Source organism: Mustela nivalis (genome assembly GCF_964662115.1).
Source record: "Mustela nivalis genome assembly, chromosome: 8".
NCBI classification, from domain to species: domain Eukaryota; kingdom Metazoa; phylum Chordata; class Mammalia; order Carnivora; family Mustelidae; genus Mustela; species Mustela nivalis.
This window is the reverse complement of record NC_139027.1, coordinates 89,211,386-89,227,953: the sequence shown is the minus strand read 5'-3', so window position 1 is coordinate 89,227,953 and position 16,568 is coordinate 89,211,386. Positions and strand designations below refer to the sequence as shown.

At 45.5% G+C, this 16,568-nt stretch overlaps 1 protein-coding gene across 11 annotated transcripts in view; it reads left to right on the top strand.

The window, feature by feature from the left end:
* NINL (ninein like) overlaps window positions 1-16,568 on the top strand; it is a 154,478-nt gene that overhangs the window by 119,310 nt on the left and 18,600 nt on the right. For 5 of the 11 annotated variants that reach the window (XM_082744268.1, XM_082744260.1, XM_082744269.1 and 2 more), the window contains one exon: window positions 11,073-11,142. In XM_082744268.1, coding sequence (XP_082600394.1) covers window positions 11,073-11,142 — 70 coding nt within the window. Of the gene's footprint in view, window positions 1-1,579; window positions 1,719-2,552; window positions 2,705-4,871; window positions 4,961-9,958; window positions 10,064-11,072; window positions 11,143-16,568 lie in introns of those variants that run through there. The other 6 variants (XM_082744263.1, XM_082744262.1, XM_082744259.1 and 3 more) reach the window with 3 other exon arrangements.

Here is a 16,568-nt window from a genome sequence, read left to right as displayed (position 1 = left end):
AGATGGTTGTTCCTTTAGGATCTCATTCTAATAATTCCAATAATTCTTTAGTATCTCATTCTTCCTTTAGTATCTCATTTTCTAGGACATGGTATTATAGGACATGAGCAGATGGATACAAGTTCTAAAACCCCTAAAACAATGGGAAAGACAAGTAATTTGGGTTAGCGAGTTTCTTGGAAAGGCCAGAAGTTATGAGAAAAGGAGAGGAAAGGTTTATTTGGAAAACTGGAATATGGCATCTTGTGTCCAACAGTGTCACAGTTATATGAGACTTACCCATGTGTCCATTCCTTATTGAGTGGGTCTGACTTGGTAGAGTGAGTGACTAGTGATTTTAGCCATGGCGCTAGTCAGTCCTGAGGGGTGCCCTAGGACCCACCTAGCTCAGGAGGGGATGACCACACCCAGGATAGTAGATGAGTGCTGAGTAGATGTTTCATAGTGGAGGTGTCCACTGCACCATGCTCCTCACGGAGGAGCTGTGCAGGGCTCAATGCAGTTCAGTGCTGGAGCTGAGTGCATGTGGCCTCAGTCACCCCCTGCTTGCAGGATTTTGACAGCCTTTATGTAGAGACCATGCCCTCCAATGTGGGTGGGTGTGCTCTCCCCTTTGGCTCAGTGTTTGGAGGTAGCCTGAGTACATTGGACATGCTATGAAAGAACCAGACCACCCCCCAAGTCTGTGGGTGCTTCTTCCTCCCTGCAGTTGGATGACACCAGTGGAGGGCCACCAGGCCCTCAGGTGCCAATGGAAACAGTCACTCTCCTACAGGATGATGAAGGTCATTTTTTAAATCATGTGCTTCCTCTGAGCTTTATTTTCTCTTAAGCCCTAGAGCTGTGCCCCCACTGGTAGCAGATGGGCCTGTGTAGGGTAGCCCCTTCCACCAGCCTGCGCCAGTCATTTGGAGGACCTGCTTGCTGCTCACAGTCCCTCCCTGGGCTGGAGCTAGAGCCACATCTGGCCACATGTCCTGTTCTCAGGCTGACGCCAGCCAGGAACAGCGAACATGTCCTTAGTGCCCTCACCTTGGCTGGGACTCCACTCTCCCAGGGCCATGAAGGCCTGGTGCCCAGCAACTGAACCGACTTTTCAAAAGAAGCTTTAACTGTAGGCGAGATACACACATCTCACTAAAGTTTTAGACCAGCACTGTTCTTAGTACTTCCTGTGATGGGGGACATGTCCTGTGTCTTCTCTGTCCTTGATGGCAGCCACCAGCCGTGCATGGCTACTGAACTCTGGACATGTGGCCTACATGACTCAGATTCTGAGTTTTTATCCTGTTTAGTTATAATCAGCTTACACGTGAACAGTTATATATGTTAATGGTTTCGTGTCAGCTTCTAAATGTAGAACCCAACCCCACTGAGGGCATATCCTCCCATAGACCCTCCACGGAAGGTCCCAGGGCATGGACGGAGCACTAGGGTGCATGGGGGGTGAAGGGAAGAGCAGGCAGAGGAGGTCTGCAGTCAGGACAAGAGGAGCCTGTAAGGAGGCCTTTCCAACCCAGGGGTAGGACTGGGCCTGGAGTTCTGCCCACAGTACCTGTGACATGCTCTGTTTCTGTAGGAAAGAGGCTGAAGTTGTGTGGAACTACGAGCTCTCAAGGATGCAAGCCCAGCAGGCTGTCCACTGTAAGCTCTTAGTGCTGCAGCCTCTGCAGGAGAAGGTAGAGGTGCTACTGAGCCCCCTGCTGCAAGTCCATGAGGTGACCAGGAGGAGCAGAAGCAGGGCAGGGGGAAGGAGATGCACCCACATTGGAGAAGTCAGCTGCTGAAGCTGCAGGAGCTGACAGGCAGGGAACAGGGAGAGCTTTGCAAGCCCTTCGCCCTGGAGGAGGAGAGGCTGGAGCTCGCCTGGAGGAAGTAAATGGAAAAATCGTATGGGAAACAGACATAGTGTAGGCCTGCTTGTGGGATTGGTCAGCGGTGGCAGACCACGAGCAGGAGGGGACAGGTGGCCCCACACCCCTTTCTGCAGGCAGGAGGGGGCAGCCCCTGGCCTGGCTAGAACCTGGTGATGGGTGTGGCCAGTGGGCAAACCAGGGGCAGAGATGTGTCAGATCAGCTCCTGTGCCACGTGAATGCTGGGCAGAGCCCAACCCTGGCCCATGGAGGGCCTTTGGAGAGCTTTGGCCTCAGAGAGGATGGTCAGCATGTGCTCACTGCCAAAGAGCTGGCTTCTGCTCCCCCTGAGTGGTGGGCACAGGTGTACTTATGTGGGGTGGACAGGAGAGCAGTTCTGGGGGAGCCAGTGCCTCCTGCCGGCAGCTCAGCTGGTCTGAAGCCAGATAGAAGCATAGGAGCTGCTCTGTGGAACAGGAGGAGATGCCTTACCAGCTCACCCCCCTGCAGTGGGCAGAGGAGAGACAGAGGTCACTGGCTGTTCTAGAGCGAGCTAGGCACCTGAGTGGGGGCCAAGGGCAGGCTATGAAGGAGCAGGGCCAGCCTGGGGAGAGCAGCCTGGAGCAGGGGCTGCAGCACAGCAGGGACAAGGCCAAGGAGGGCACTCGCTCCCCCAGCCTCACGTCATTGGTCCCCAGGTGGCTGGGAAGGAGCAGCTCAAGGCCCTGCAGGAGGAGGAGGCCAACATGGCCCTGGAGAGAGAGAAGGATGACATGAAAACCAAACTTCTGCAGCTGGAAGATGTCGTCCAGGCTCTTGAGAAAGAAGCAGATTTGAGAAAGAGCAACAGGTGTGGTTTCTACCCATTCGTAGAATGTCAGGCTACATCCTCTAACCACTCACCTCCCGCTCCACTGCATGGGCCATGGCACAGCTGCTGAAGGGAATTTTGTAACCACTGTGCCTGTGCAGGGGTCATAAGCCTGGCCCTGACCCCAGGCATCCCAGAGGTCACAACATGCCCAGTGAGTGGGTGAGGGCAGAGCTGGGCCTTTCTGGGCAGCTCCACTGATGTCCCCTGCTCTTATCCTTAGGAAGTCCTTGCTAGTCTCACAAGGACAAAGACTTTGCCTGGAGCCCCGCTTCAGTCCTAGGTCACCTGAGCCCTCTTTCTGCTGACTTTGAGCAGGACCCACCACATTGCCCCACCAGCATATGCTCCAGGCACTGTCCTTGAACTGCAAGTTCCTGAGCTTTGTGAGTGGGGCAACAGACAAGGCCGTCCAGCCCAGACACCTCCTGAGAGGCTTGGGCTGGGGCATGAGTGCCCCGGGGGTTTAGGATGCTGCTGCAGTTGATACCTTCAGGGAAGCCTCCAGCTGGGGAGGTTGCCTGGAGATGTTGGTCTGTGGGCCAAGTTCAGAGAATGCATCCAGGCCCTCCTTCCCAGGGTTCCCTGAGGGACTTAGGCTGATACATGCTCTTTCTCAGAAGCCCAGAATTCTAGAGACTAGGCTTTTCCAGATGCTGTAGCACATGGCCTTAGATGTTTTTCTGGCTACTCTGGAGATGGAGGGTTTCCCTGGGAGTTGTTATGGGTACTGGCATGCCAGGCACAGCCATGTGATATGGTCTGTGCTCAGTGTGCAGTGTCACTTGATCCCATGACCCCTGCACAGCACACCTGTGTGGGGCCCACTTCCTGTGGAGATGGAGGCTCCGTGAGGTATTGTTTCACTTGTCAAGTAGGTGATGCCAGCTCCCAGCAGACCCAGGCCTATCTTGGAGCATGATCATGGGTGTGTGGTGAGACCTGCAGTCCAGCTCAGGCATCAGCTCCTGCTATCTGGGTGACCATGGGGAGAAAAAAGATTATGTGGGATTGACATGAAACCAAAAGGAAGAAATATCAAGGCACCACTGAGCTTGAGACAAAACATTAGCATAGCTAGAAGCCTCCTAGGCACAAGGTCTCCTCACCTCCTGGAGATACCATTACTTGATGTCCTTGCTAATTCTTACGTGGGTGTCTCTAAACCACAGAGCACCTTGTCTTCTCAATTTCATCACCCATGGAATGCAGAGGGTGCCCTCTGCCAGAGGGCCTGGAGCACGAAATGAATGTAGAACACACACTTACTATCCTGGGTGTTCCACAGCAAGTCCCTGACACCCAGAGGCTGGTCTTAGACCCCGCGGACACACCATGGGCACCTGTTCTGGGCATGAGTCTGTGGCAGGACCCAGGCATGCTAGAAGCAGCCCAGCACCTTAAGCCTGTTGACCCCACAACTAAAGTCACAGTTGTAGTCTCAGGAGGGTCTTCACCCCTTGACAGTGCTAATGGAGCATCTTCTGTGTGGGGCACAGCTAAGGATCACAGCAGGCTGCAAGACAGGTTTACAGCTTTGGGTCTGTGGGGGAGGTGCCGTGCTTCCTGTGTGTCTCTGTGTCAGGGAGAAACGTGCTGCTATGTTTCAAGTATGAGGAAACTTAAAGGCCGTGTTGCCGAGACTGTGTACATTTCCCAGGGACATGTACACAAATAGTGAAAGCCTAAGAAAATATATAGAAATGACCAGCCCAAATTCAAGCTGACAGTTTTCTGGGAGGAGAGTTGTTCAGGTCTGGGAAGGTGGAGGAGGACCTGGGGAAGGAGCGGACTTTGTCCAGGGTAGAGGACTTTGGGGAGCAAAGAGATGGCTGTGCAGAAGGGAATGTGGGTGGGAGCCAACTCTTGCGGGCATGAGGAGGGCTTTTGGGAGGTTGCCCTGAGGCGGGCAGCTATGGAAACGCGCTCTTTGTTAGCCAGGGAAAGAAGACTGGATTGCAGGGGTTGTAGGGTAGGTGTGTAGAAGGAGGTGGGTAGAGGGCAGGAGGAGGCAGTTACTGCAGCTGTCCAGGCAAGAAGTGACAGTTGCTGGGGGCCGGAGTGATAGTATCAGAGGTGCAGGAAGTCACCTTACAGGAGTGTGGGGGCCAAGGCGATGTGTTACAGGAGGATGGGATTTTCGCAGGGAAGTTGGAAGTGGGCCCCAGAAAGGTCGGAGGACTCCCCGGAAATGTCACTGACCAAGAAAAGAGGAGGGCAGCATTCAGTTACATTGAGGAGCCTGTGGTGTCTCCTGTGGAGTGAGGTAGGTGGAGAGTTGAGGAAGGAGCCCCCCAGAGGAAGGAGAAGCCAAGGAGCTGTGTCTTTAGGGGAAGTATCCCACAAGGAGAGAGGAACACTTGTCTCCAGGGCCCTTGAGAGGCCAGTTCACACAAGACGCACTGCCTGCAGGAGTCCACTGTGCTCAGCAGCATGCAGGTGCCTCTGGAGCCCACCGGCATCCCTCACCCCCAAGCTAGGTCCCCCAGCCCCTGCTCTGTGGAGGGCAGGTTTGTCCCTAGCACCAGTCAGCAGACCAACCCCTGGCCACAACTCCCAGTATATTGGCCTTGTGGCCACTTGTAAGGAAACACATGGGACCACCTTCCAAACCCACACCAGAGCCAGTGTTGGTGGGGTAGTGATGAGCATAGCTGCCTTCCAAACCCACACTAGCCGTAGGCACTTTGGCTAGCAGAGCTCATACCTGCAGGATCTTAAAGGCCTTTATGGAGATTTGGGCCTTTATCAAGGAGAAAGCAAAGTACAGAGAGTGACATGGCCAGATTTAGACCATGACAGACTCTCTGCCACTCTGCCAGTAGCTTAGAGAGCAGAAGTGGTCTGAAGGCCCACATGGCTGAATTCATCCACGGTTACTATTGTTATTTTGCTGCATACACAGCTCCACACACACCCTTTTTAAATTCTTTTTGAATCATTGGAGATAATTATAGACATTATGATACTTTACTGCTAAATATTTCAATATGTTATTTTTTTCCTAAAGATTTTATTTACTTATTAGAGAGATAGAGAGAGACCACAAGTAGGCAGAGCAGCAGGCAGAGGAAGAGGGAGAAGCAGGCAGGCTCTCTGCTGAGCAGGGAGCCCAATGTGGGGCCTGATCCCAGGACTCTGGGATTGTGACCTGAGCCAAAGGCAGCCACTTAACCAACTGAGCCACCCAGGTGCCCAGCCAGCATGTTACTTTGTAAGAACAAGAAGTTCTCTTGCATACGCACAGTATTGTTAGCACATGTAGGAAGTTTAATTCGAACACACTGCTATTTTTAATATGCACTCCACTTCCACTTTTTGTCAATTGTTTCAGTGTGTTCTTTGTAGTTTGTCCACCTACCCCAGATCTAAGCAAGGATCATGGTATGCGCTTAGTTATCATTTCTCTTTAATATCCTTTAAGTATATCAGTCTTCTTAAATTAGTTTTTCTGTCAATGGATACTGACTTTTTTAAAAATCATGGCAATGTACACATAATATAAAATTGACCATTTTAACCACATAATTTAGTGGCATTAAACATGTGCCATGTGTAACTGTCACCACTTTCTACTTCCAAAACTTTCTCATCATTCCAACCAGAAACTCTATTAAATGATGATAATTGCTAGTATTTTGTGAGGATTTTAGCATCAGTAGTGGTCTATAATTTGAGAAAGATTAGCATGTTCTTTAAATGTTTGGTTGGGTGGCTCAGTTGGTTGAGTGTCCAACTTTTGTTTTTGGCACAGATCATGATCTCAGGGTCCTGGGTTAGAATGCCGTGCCTGGCTAAGGATTCTGTCTCCCTCTTTGCCACTCCCCCCACTCACAAGCATGCTCTCTCTCTCTCAAATAAATCTTAAAAAAAAAAAAGATTCCACTGTTGACATTGGGTAGTCTACTCTATCTAGTTGTTGTGCTGTGTGTGTATTAGTTTCCTACTGATGCTGTAACTAATTACCACTATTACTAAGTTAATGGCTTAAAACAACACAGTTTATGATTTTTAAGTTTTGGAGCTCAGAAATCTGAAATGGTTATGACTGGACTAAGATTAAGATATTGGCTGGGTTGCCTTCCTTCCTGGTGGTTCTAGAAGAGAATCACTATTCTCGTGTTTTTCAGCCTCTGTGGGCCGCTCGCATTCCTTGTTTCTGGCTCCCTTCCATCATTAAAGCCAGTGATGACCGGTCAGGTCCACCTGATATCACATCACTCTGACACCCATGCTCTTCCCTCTCTCTTCCACATTTCAGGATGATGTGATTACATTGGGCCCACCAGGATGATCTAGGAGCTATAATTGTAGTTCATTCATATGGTTCGTTGCTGTGGATTGTTCTGTTGTATGAATGTACCACAGTTTACTCATTCACTTGTGAATGGGCATGTGAATAGTGTTTAGTTTCGGTCAGCACAAAGAGTACTGCTAAAAAAGTTCTTATCTGTGTCTTTTGGAGCATTTATATTGGGTTGTGCCTAAGAATGGAATTGTCATGTCATAGGGCAGGGATGTGGTTTTCTTTCTACTCATCCCGCTTAGAAAAACATTGTACCTGGGCGCCTGGGTGGCTCAGTGGGTTAAGCTGCTGCCTTCGGCTCAGGTCATGATCTCAGGGTCCTGGGTTCGAGTCCCACAAAGGGCTCTTTGCTCAGCAGGGAACCTGCTTCTCTCTCTCTCTCTGCCTGCCTCTCTGTCTACTAGTGATCTCTCTCTCGGTCAAATAAATAAATAAAATCTTAAAAAAAATAAATAAAAGAAAAACATTGTACCCATTGAAATTGTGTCTAATGAAAATTTCTCAGCCATTATTTTTTGAAACATTGCGTCTTCTCTCACTCTACAATTAGATGTATGTTGTTAGATCTTTTCAATTTTCCTCCATTTCTTCCCTTCCATGTCTTTTTTCTTCTTTTCTCTCTTGTCGCATTCTGGATACTTTCTTCCCCTATCTCTGTGTTCCAGATCAGTAATTCTTCCTTCAGCTGTCTAAATCTCCCATTTAACTTATTCAGTGAGGTTTTATTTTGACATTGCCTTATTTTTTCCATTTCCCAAAGCCAATTTTTGTCCTGTTTGGTCTGATCTTTTTTTTTTTTTTAAGATCTTTTTATGTATTTGTTTGACAGAAAGAGATCACAGGTAGGCAGAGAGAGAGAGAGAGGAGGAAGCTGGTTCCCTGCGGAGCAGAGAGCCCGATGTGGGGCTCGATCCCAGGACCCTGGGACCATGACCTGAGCCGAAGGCAGAGGCATTAACCCACTGAGCCACCCAGGCGCCCCGGTCTGATCATTTTTGATATTTTCTTATTGCCTTCTTATTTTTTCATTTCCATTTTTATTATGTAAACATTTTATAATTTTATACTTAGTGTCTGATAAATCTAATATCCAAGGTTCCCATGAGATCTAATCTGCTGTTTTGCTTCTGCTGCCCCTCAGAGGTGCTTTTCTGATGTGGTGATCTTTGATTGTGAACTCCGGTTTATGTGACGTTAATCTCTGGGAATCTCCAGAACTGTAGTAGAGGATGCTTTCTGAAGAAAGGGCGGATGTTGCTTTTGCTGAGAATTGGGAGCCTGCTAATCTGGGACCACTTTAACTTCCTCTAGGGCACTGGCTTAGTAGGCGTCCACAGTCTGGTTTTTCCATGCTGCTGATGGCAGTGCTGACATAGGCATTGGCCTCAGGGTAACCCTATCTTTGTGTGGCTCAATACTCACAGCTGGGGTTTTAGCTTCGAGATTTTTGTTTTATTAGGGGGTCCTTGGAGGTTTCCATTACCTTCTGTGAGGACAATAATCCCTTTGCATGATCAGCCTCACATAGCTCTAGATGCTTGGTGTGGTGAGGGGGATGGGATGGGACAACCATTGGCTTATCTGAGGTCCAGGAAGCTGGAAGTAGGACCCCAACCTCAACACACACAGCTGCCGTGAATCAATTTGTCTTCTAACCTGGAGCCAGAGTGGCAGTTTCCAAACATAGACCTCATTTGTTTCACTGCTCTGCTTTAAACCATTTTCTGCTTTAAAAATTCCAGTGACTTTCCTTTCTCTTTCTCTTTAGTTCCTCATGAGATAAAATAAAGTCCCATTTATGGGTATGAAAGAGATACTTAACACTTGGTATTATAAGCATATTACATTAAATAAATATAATAAGACCATGAGGCTTTGAGTATTTTTAAATTGAAAAAATTAGAAGATAATGCCAGATAGGGACCTATGGGGGTGGGGGGAGACAAATGTCAGACCAGCATCTATTAAGAGTAAATTGCTGTGTGTGGTTGGGGGTGGGGTACCTGAGTGGCTTAGTCAGTTAAATGTCTGCCTTCAGCTCAGGTCATGATTTCAGGGTCCTGGGATCAAGCCCCATGTCAGGCTCTGCGCTTAGTGAGGAGTCTGCTTCTCCCTCTCCCCTCCCCTTGCATGTGCACACTCTCTCTCTCAAGTAAATAAAGTTAAAAAAAAAAAAAGAATAAATTTCTTGGGCAGCAAATATGGGTTTTAAGCTGCCTCATTTGTGATCTTTTCTGGTAAATTGCTTATCTGTCATATGTCAGTGGTGTTACCCAAGTGGCGATCTCTAAGTTACTAGAAAGCAAAGGTGGCTCCAGGCAGACTTGGTTCATGTAGTAATTACTCATGCTTGCTTTTTCCCATTGAAGGATCCATCTTGCACCATGTGAGCATCTCCCCAGTCTTCTCCCTCGTGCTGACCTCAGAGTGTATGATGCAGGTAGTGCTCTCTAAAGAGGAGAATGTGTTTTGGTCGTCTGATCCTTTTGTTCCTTAGCTTCATGCTAGAGTTCTCTGGTGGGGGGGATGACCATCCTTGCAGTAACCTAAGGACCCGCAGCCAACATTGTGCATTGATACTAACATGTGCTCACCCATTTTAGCTAATGGTTGTAAGATGTGGTAACAGGTCAACTGTAACATGAAGTAAACAGAGCCGAGGTGGTGAATACATTGATGAGTTGTTGATTCCGTGACTGTTTTAGAAGCTGAGAAAGTTTTATTTTCTGTAGCTTATTGCTTGGGAGATGCAAACCATAGCAGGTTAGCAGTGTATAAAGGAAAAGGAACAGTGTGCTCTGTGCCATCCAGGGATGATGCAGGGTCCACCATGACTTCCCCCTGCAAGAACATATGTATGTAAACTATGGATTGCGGCCAGCTCCTGGGGTCCCCATGCTTATCAAGCATGGTAATTTTTCATGCAGAATCGAGTTGGATAGGCTTTCTGAAGAAAATGAATTGTTGAAAAATGAGCTGGGAAGGATTCAGCAAGAGCTCGAAGCAGCAGAAAGGACAAATGATGCTCAGAGGTAAGGGCCTTGGCTTCGTGGTTCTGCCTGGATTCCAGTTTGCAACATGCTTTGCCCTTTGTACAATGAGCTTTGAAGGTGTTGCTGGGGAAAGTGGGAAGTGTTCAGACGCATGGGTGGCTCAGCCTGTTGAGTGTCTAGACATCTGTGTGTGGAAGGAGAGTGGCTTTCTGCTTTCCTTGCCATAGTCTTATCCAAGGACAGTTTGACCTTTTTTTCCCCAATGACATTAAAGATTATTAAAGTATCATCCAGAGCAGGTGGCCCACAAGTGATTGCTATTAGATTATAGCAAGTCTGAAATCTAGAAGTTTTTTCTCCCTATAGAAACCATTGTTTCCCTGGATCCCTGGGTGGCTCAGCCGGTTAAGCATCTACCTTCATCCCAGGTCATGGTCCCAGGAGCCCAGGATCAAGCCCCAAGTTGGTCTCCCTGCTCAGCAGGGAGTCTGCATCTCCCTCTCCCTCTGCCCCTCCCCCTGCTAGTGCTCATACTCTATCTCAAATAAGTAAATAACATCTTCAAGAAAGAAAGAAGGAAGGAAGGAAGGAAGGAAGGAAGGAAGGAAGGAAGGAAGGAAGGAAGGAAGGAAGGGAGGGAGGAAGGAAGGAAACCATTATTTCCCTTATTTGCTGCCAGGAAGTTTTACATTTACAAGAGACACCAACAGATACTAGGCTGTTTTAGTCCTGCCTGTGCCGCCGGGTGTGAACAGTCACATTTTGCTAATGAGATCTTACTTTGTGTGACCGAGAAATGCCATGGAGGTTCTTACTGTGTTCCTGCAGTAGTGACAGTATTCCTCTGGTTCCCAGGGTCAGGGTCCTGACTGGGTGGGCAGTGGCAGTGGTGGAGAACAGTGGCAGGGTGGTGGCTTGGGGGTCCCAGGAGCAAGCGTGAGAGTCTGTTCTGTGGCTGCAATCCCGGAGCCCCCTCTGTTCAGGGGCAATGACTGGGACAAAAGAACCTGGCTGCTCAGTGACACTATACATTTTGTTTCTTCAACAGGAAGGAAATTGAGGTTTTAAAGAGAAACCAGGAAAAGAGCTGCTCTGAAGTGGAAGAACTCAACAAACAGGTCAGGTGTTGATACCCACATGACACGAACATCATTAGTTTGAAGTAATTTCAGATTTTCAAAAAGGAAGGAAAGAAATTTTTTCTGGAAGATCTGAGAGTTGCCAGCCCATCCGCCCCTTCCCTGGCTCAAAGTCGGGATGTTAACATGGGTGCAGAAGTGCCACCAGAGCCCCCATCTCTCTGAGCTTTGCCAGCTGTCCCCTTACCTTCAGAATCACGGGGCTCCCTCCGTCAGTCCTTGGTCCTTTAGGACTAGGGCACTTTCAGAGATTATAAGCAGTTCTTTTCTAGGAAGGCCCTCAGTTTGGGTTATATGATGTTCCCTTTAGATTATGCCTCTTCAGCATGATTTGTCCCTCTCCTAGTGAGTTCAGCTTTGATTCCTGGTTGGGTGGTGTTGACTGGGCTTCTCCATGGTAAACTTACTTTTTCCTTTGTAATTGGTGAGTGTTGTATGGGTAGATGCTTTGATATTATGTAAATACCCTGTTTCCCATCAAACTCTCATCCCCTTATTTTAGCATCCTTTGTTTCTTGCTGTGATGGTGGTCAGTTGGTAACTACTCTCTTGCTAACTAATCTTATTGGTATTCTAGTATAAGGAAGAGCTTTCTTTCCTTTTGGCTTATTTACTCATTCCCATCATTATATTACCATCTTAGGTTCCTGTCTAATTCAACGCATTATAAAGCATTACCATCAGTATTTATTTTTGTGTTCAAATTGTCCTGGAGTTGGCCAATGGGAGTCCCTCACAGTAGTTTCTGGGTTCTCCAGACAGATCCTGGTCATATTTTGAGCACTCCTTACTTTCTGGTATCCCCAGATATTCCAGGTCTAATACTTCCCCTGCCTCAGCCTGTAATCAGCTACTTCCCACAAGGAGCCCCCAGTCACCATTATTTTAGAATGGTGTATGGAGACCAAGATCCAGGCATCAGGAGTGCCCACTGCTCCTGGGTGTCACTACTTCCAGGCACAATTAATGGCTAGAACTAAGGAGTATGTATGTTCTTATTTACATACACACTCACATGCATATGGTTTCATGAGTATTTATTTATATATATCTTTCTTCTGAAAATCATGAATACAAATCCCATATATGCAATTCCCATCTAATATCATAGGGATGAGCCTAGTTTCTCCCTTTCCATATTTGTAACTCCTATCTAGCAGTGAGAAGAGGATATCCTATCCTAGGAACCATATCCTAGCAGTGAGAAGCCAGTTTCTATTTTTGAAGATCCACTTATTATTGATCAGTCTCCCCTTAACCCACGCATAAATACCCTTCCCAATATGTTTCAGCACTAACCCCACACTGGTCCTCTCTTTGCCCCCATACACAGTTGCCCTTTTTTTAATTTATTTTTTAATTTTTTTAGTGTTCCAAGATTCATTGATTATACACCACACCCAGTACTCCATGCAATATGTGCCCTCCATAATACCCACCACCAGGTTCACCTAACCCCCTCCTCCTCCCTCCTTTCCAATACCCTCAGTTTGTTTCTCATAATCCACAGTCTCTCATGACTCGTCTCCCCCTCTGATTTCTGTCAATTCACTTTTCCTTTACTTCTCCCCATGTCTTCCATGTTATTCCTTACGTTCCACAAACAAGTGAAACCATATGATAATTGACTCTCTCTGCTTGACTTACTTCACTCAGCATGATCTCCTCCAGATCTGTCCATGTTGATACAAAAGTTGGGTATTCATCCTTTCTGATGGAGGCATAATATCCCATTGTGTATATGAACCATATCCTCTGTATCCATTCGTCTGTTGAAGGGCATCTTGGCTTTTTCCACAGTTTGGTGATTGTGGCCATTGCTGCTATGAACATTGGGGTAGGTATGGCCCTTCTTTTCACTGCACAGATGCCTTTCATACTTGGTCTCAATTGCTGGCTTTTGGATGATTATATATTTATTTATTTTGGTGAGGCAGAGATTGAAAGAGAGAAAGAAAGCGTGCAAATGAGTGGGGTCAGGGGCAGAGGGAGAAGCAGAGTGTTTGCTGAGCAGGGAGCCGAATGTGGGACTTTATCCCAGAACCCCAGGATCATGACCTGAGCTGAAGGCAGACACTTAACTGACTGAGCCATGCAGCTGCCTTTTGGATGAATTATTAAGGAGGAGGCACACAAGCTAGGATGTATCATTCTTGGGTTTTTAAATTCTTTTTTAAATTGATATTGTTATTGATAATTGCAACTCACGTAGTTGTAAGAAATATAGAGAAATCCTTCAAATCCTTTGACCAGTTTCCCCCAATGGTAATATTTTTTTAAGTTTTTATTTAAATTTCATTTAGCATTCAGTGTAATACTAATTTCAGTGCACATATAGTAATTCAGCACTTGATATATCACACAGTGCTCATCATGATAAATGTAGACCTTAATTCCCTTTACCTGATTTATCCATCCTCCCACCCACCTCCCCTCTGGTAGCCATCAATTTGTTCTCTGTACTCTCTAGGTTTGTCTCTCTCTATCTTTATTTCCCTATGCTTATTTGTTTTGTGGTGATTGAGTGAAATCATATGGTATTTGTCTTTCTCTATTTTGCTTAGCAGTATGCCCTGTAGCTCCATCCATGTCATTGCTGATGGCAAGACTTCATTCTTTTTTATGACCAAGTAATATTTCATTGTATGTATGTATGTGTGTATCTCACATCTTCTTTATCCATTCATCAGACAGTATATACTGGAGCTATTTCCATAATGTAGCTATTGTAGATAATGCTGCTGTAAACATTGGGGTATATGTATGTCTTTCTATTAGTATTTTTGTATTCTGTGGGTAAATACCTAGTAATATGACTGCTGGATTATGGGGTAGTTCTATTTTTAACTTTTTGAGAAATTGCAATACTATTTTCAACAGTAGCGCTACAGTTTTCATTCCCACCAACAGTGCATGAGGGTTTCCCTTTTTCTGCATCTTTACTAGCACTTGTTTTATCTTGTGTTGTTGATTTTAGCCATTCTGACAGACATGAGGTGATACTTGTAGTTTTGATTTGTATTTCCCTGGTGATGAGTGATCTTTCTATGTGTCTGTTGGCCTTCCAGATATCTTCTTTAGAAAAATGCCTATTCATGTGGTCTGCCCATTTTTAAATTGGATTAGTTGGTTCTATAGGTTCTTTATATAGTTTGGATACTAACCTTTTATCAGATAATGTGATTTGCAAATATCTTCTCCCATTCCATAGGCTGCCTTTTAGTTTTGTTGATTGTTTCCTTTACCATGCAGAACTTTTTAAATGTACTTTTTAAAAAATTTGATAGACAGAGATCATAAATAGGCAGAGAGGCAGAGAGGCAGAGATGGGGAGAAGCAGGCTCCCCGCTGAGTAGAGAGTCTGATACAAGGCCTGATCCCAGGACCCTGAGATTATGACCTGAGCCAAAGGCAGAGGCTTAGCCCTCTGAGCCACCTAGGCGCCAATGTGCAGAAGCTTTTTATTTTGATGTAATTCCAGTAGTTTATTTTTGCTTCTGTTTTCCTTGTCTCAGGATACATATCTAGAAATAAGTTGCTATGGCCAGTGTCAGAGACATTACTGCCTATGCTGTCTTGTAGAATTTTTATTGTTTCAGGTCTCACATTTAGGACTTTCATCCATTTTGAGTATAATTTTTTGTGTGGTAAAAAAAAAGTGGTCCAGTTTCATTCTTTTGCATGTTGCTGTACAGTTTTCCTGACACTATTTGTTGAAGAGACTTTTTCCTCATTGGATATTCTTTCCTGCTTTGTTGAAGATTAATTGACCATGTAGTTGTAGTTTAATTTATGGGTTTTCTATGCTGTTCCATTGATCTATGTGTATATTTTTGTGCCAATACCACACTGTTTTGATTACTATAGCCTTGTAATATAACTTGTAGTCTTGAGTTGTGATGTTTTCATCTTTTTAAAAAAAGATTTTTTAAAAGATTTTATTTATTTATTTGACAGATAAGTAGGCAGAGAGGCAGAAAGAGAGAGGAAGGGAAGCAGTCTCCCTGCTGAGCAAAGAGCCTGATGCGGGGCTCAATCCCAGGACCTGGGATCACAACCTGAGCCAAAGGCAGAGGCTTTAACCCACTGAACCACCCAGGCGCTCCTCACCTTTTCTTTTTTAAGTTTGCTTGAGCTAATCAGGGTCTTTTGTGGTTCCATACAAATTTAAGGATCGCTTGTTCTAGTTCTGGGAAAAATGCTGTTCGTGTTTTGATAGGGATAGCATTAAAAGTGTAGACTGTTTTGGGTAGTATGGACATTTTAACAATATTTGTTCTCCTGGGCCATGAGCATGGAATGTCTTTCCATTTTTTTGTGTCATCTTCAGTTTTTTTTAATCAGTATTTTATAGTTTTCAGAGTACAGGTCTTTCACTATGTTGGTTAGGTTTATTCTTAGATATCTTACTGTTTTTTGTGTCATTATAAATAGGATTGATTCCTTAAGGTCTCTTTCTGCTCCTTCATATTTGATGTATAGAAATGAAAGAGATTCTGTATGTTGATTTTGTATCCTACAACTTTCCTGAATTCATTTATCAGTTCTAGCAACTTTTTGGTGGAGTCTTTCGGGTTTTCTATATACATGTCATCTACAAATAGGGGAAGTTTTACCTCTTCCTTGTCAATTTAGATGCTTTTTCTTTTTCTTGCCTGATTGCTATGGTCAGGACTTCCAATACTGTGTTGAATGAAAGTGGTGAGAGTGAACATCCATCCCTGTCTTATTCCTGACCTGAGAAAAACTGAGAGCTTTTCCCTCATTGAGGATGATGCTAGCTGTAGCTTTTTCATCTTTGGCCTTTATTATGTTCCCTCTAAACCTACTCTGTTGAGGGTTTTTAATCATGAATGGATGTTGTACTTCACTTTTTCCATATCTATTGAAATAGTCGTATGGTTCTTATCCTTTCTTTCATTAATGTGATATATTATGTTGATTGGTTTGCAAATTTTTTTTAAAGATTTTATTTATTTATTTGACAGAGGGATCACAAGTAGACAGAGAGGCCGGCAGAGAGAGAGAGAGAGGAAAGCAGGCTCCCTGCTGAGCAGAGAGCCCGATGCGGGACTCGATCCCAGGACCCTGATATCATGACCTCAGCCGAAGGCAGTGGCTTAACCCACTGAGCCACCCAGGCACCCTGGTTTGCAAATTTTTAACAGCCCTTTCAACCCAGGAATAAATCCCATTTGATTGTGATGAGTGATTTTTGCTACTGTTGGATTTGGTTTGCTAGTATTTTTTTTGAGGACTCCTACATCTGTGTTCATCAGAAAACAGGCCTATAGTTCTCTTTTTTAGTGGTGTCTTTATCTGGTTTTCGTATCAGGGTAATATAGGCCTCATAGAATGAATTTGGAAATTTTCCTTCCTTTTTTACTTTTTGGAATAGCTTGAGA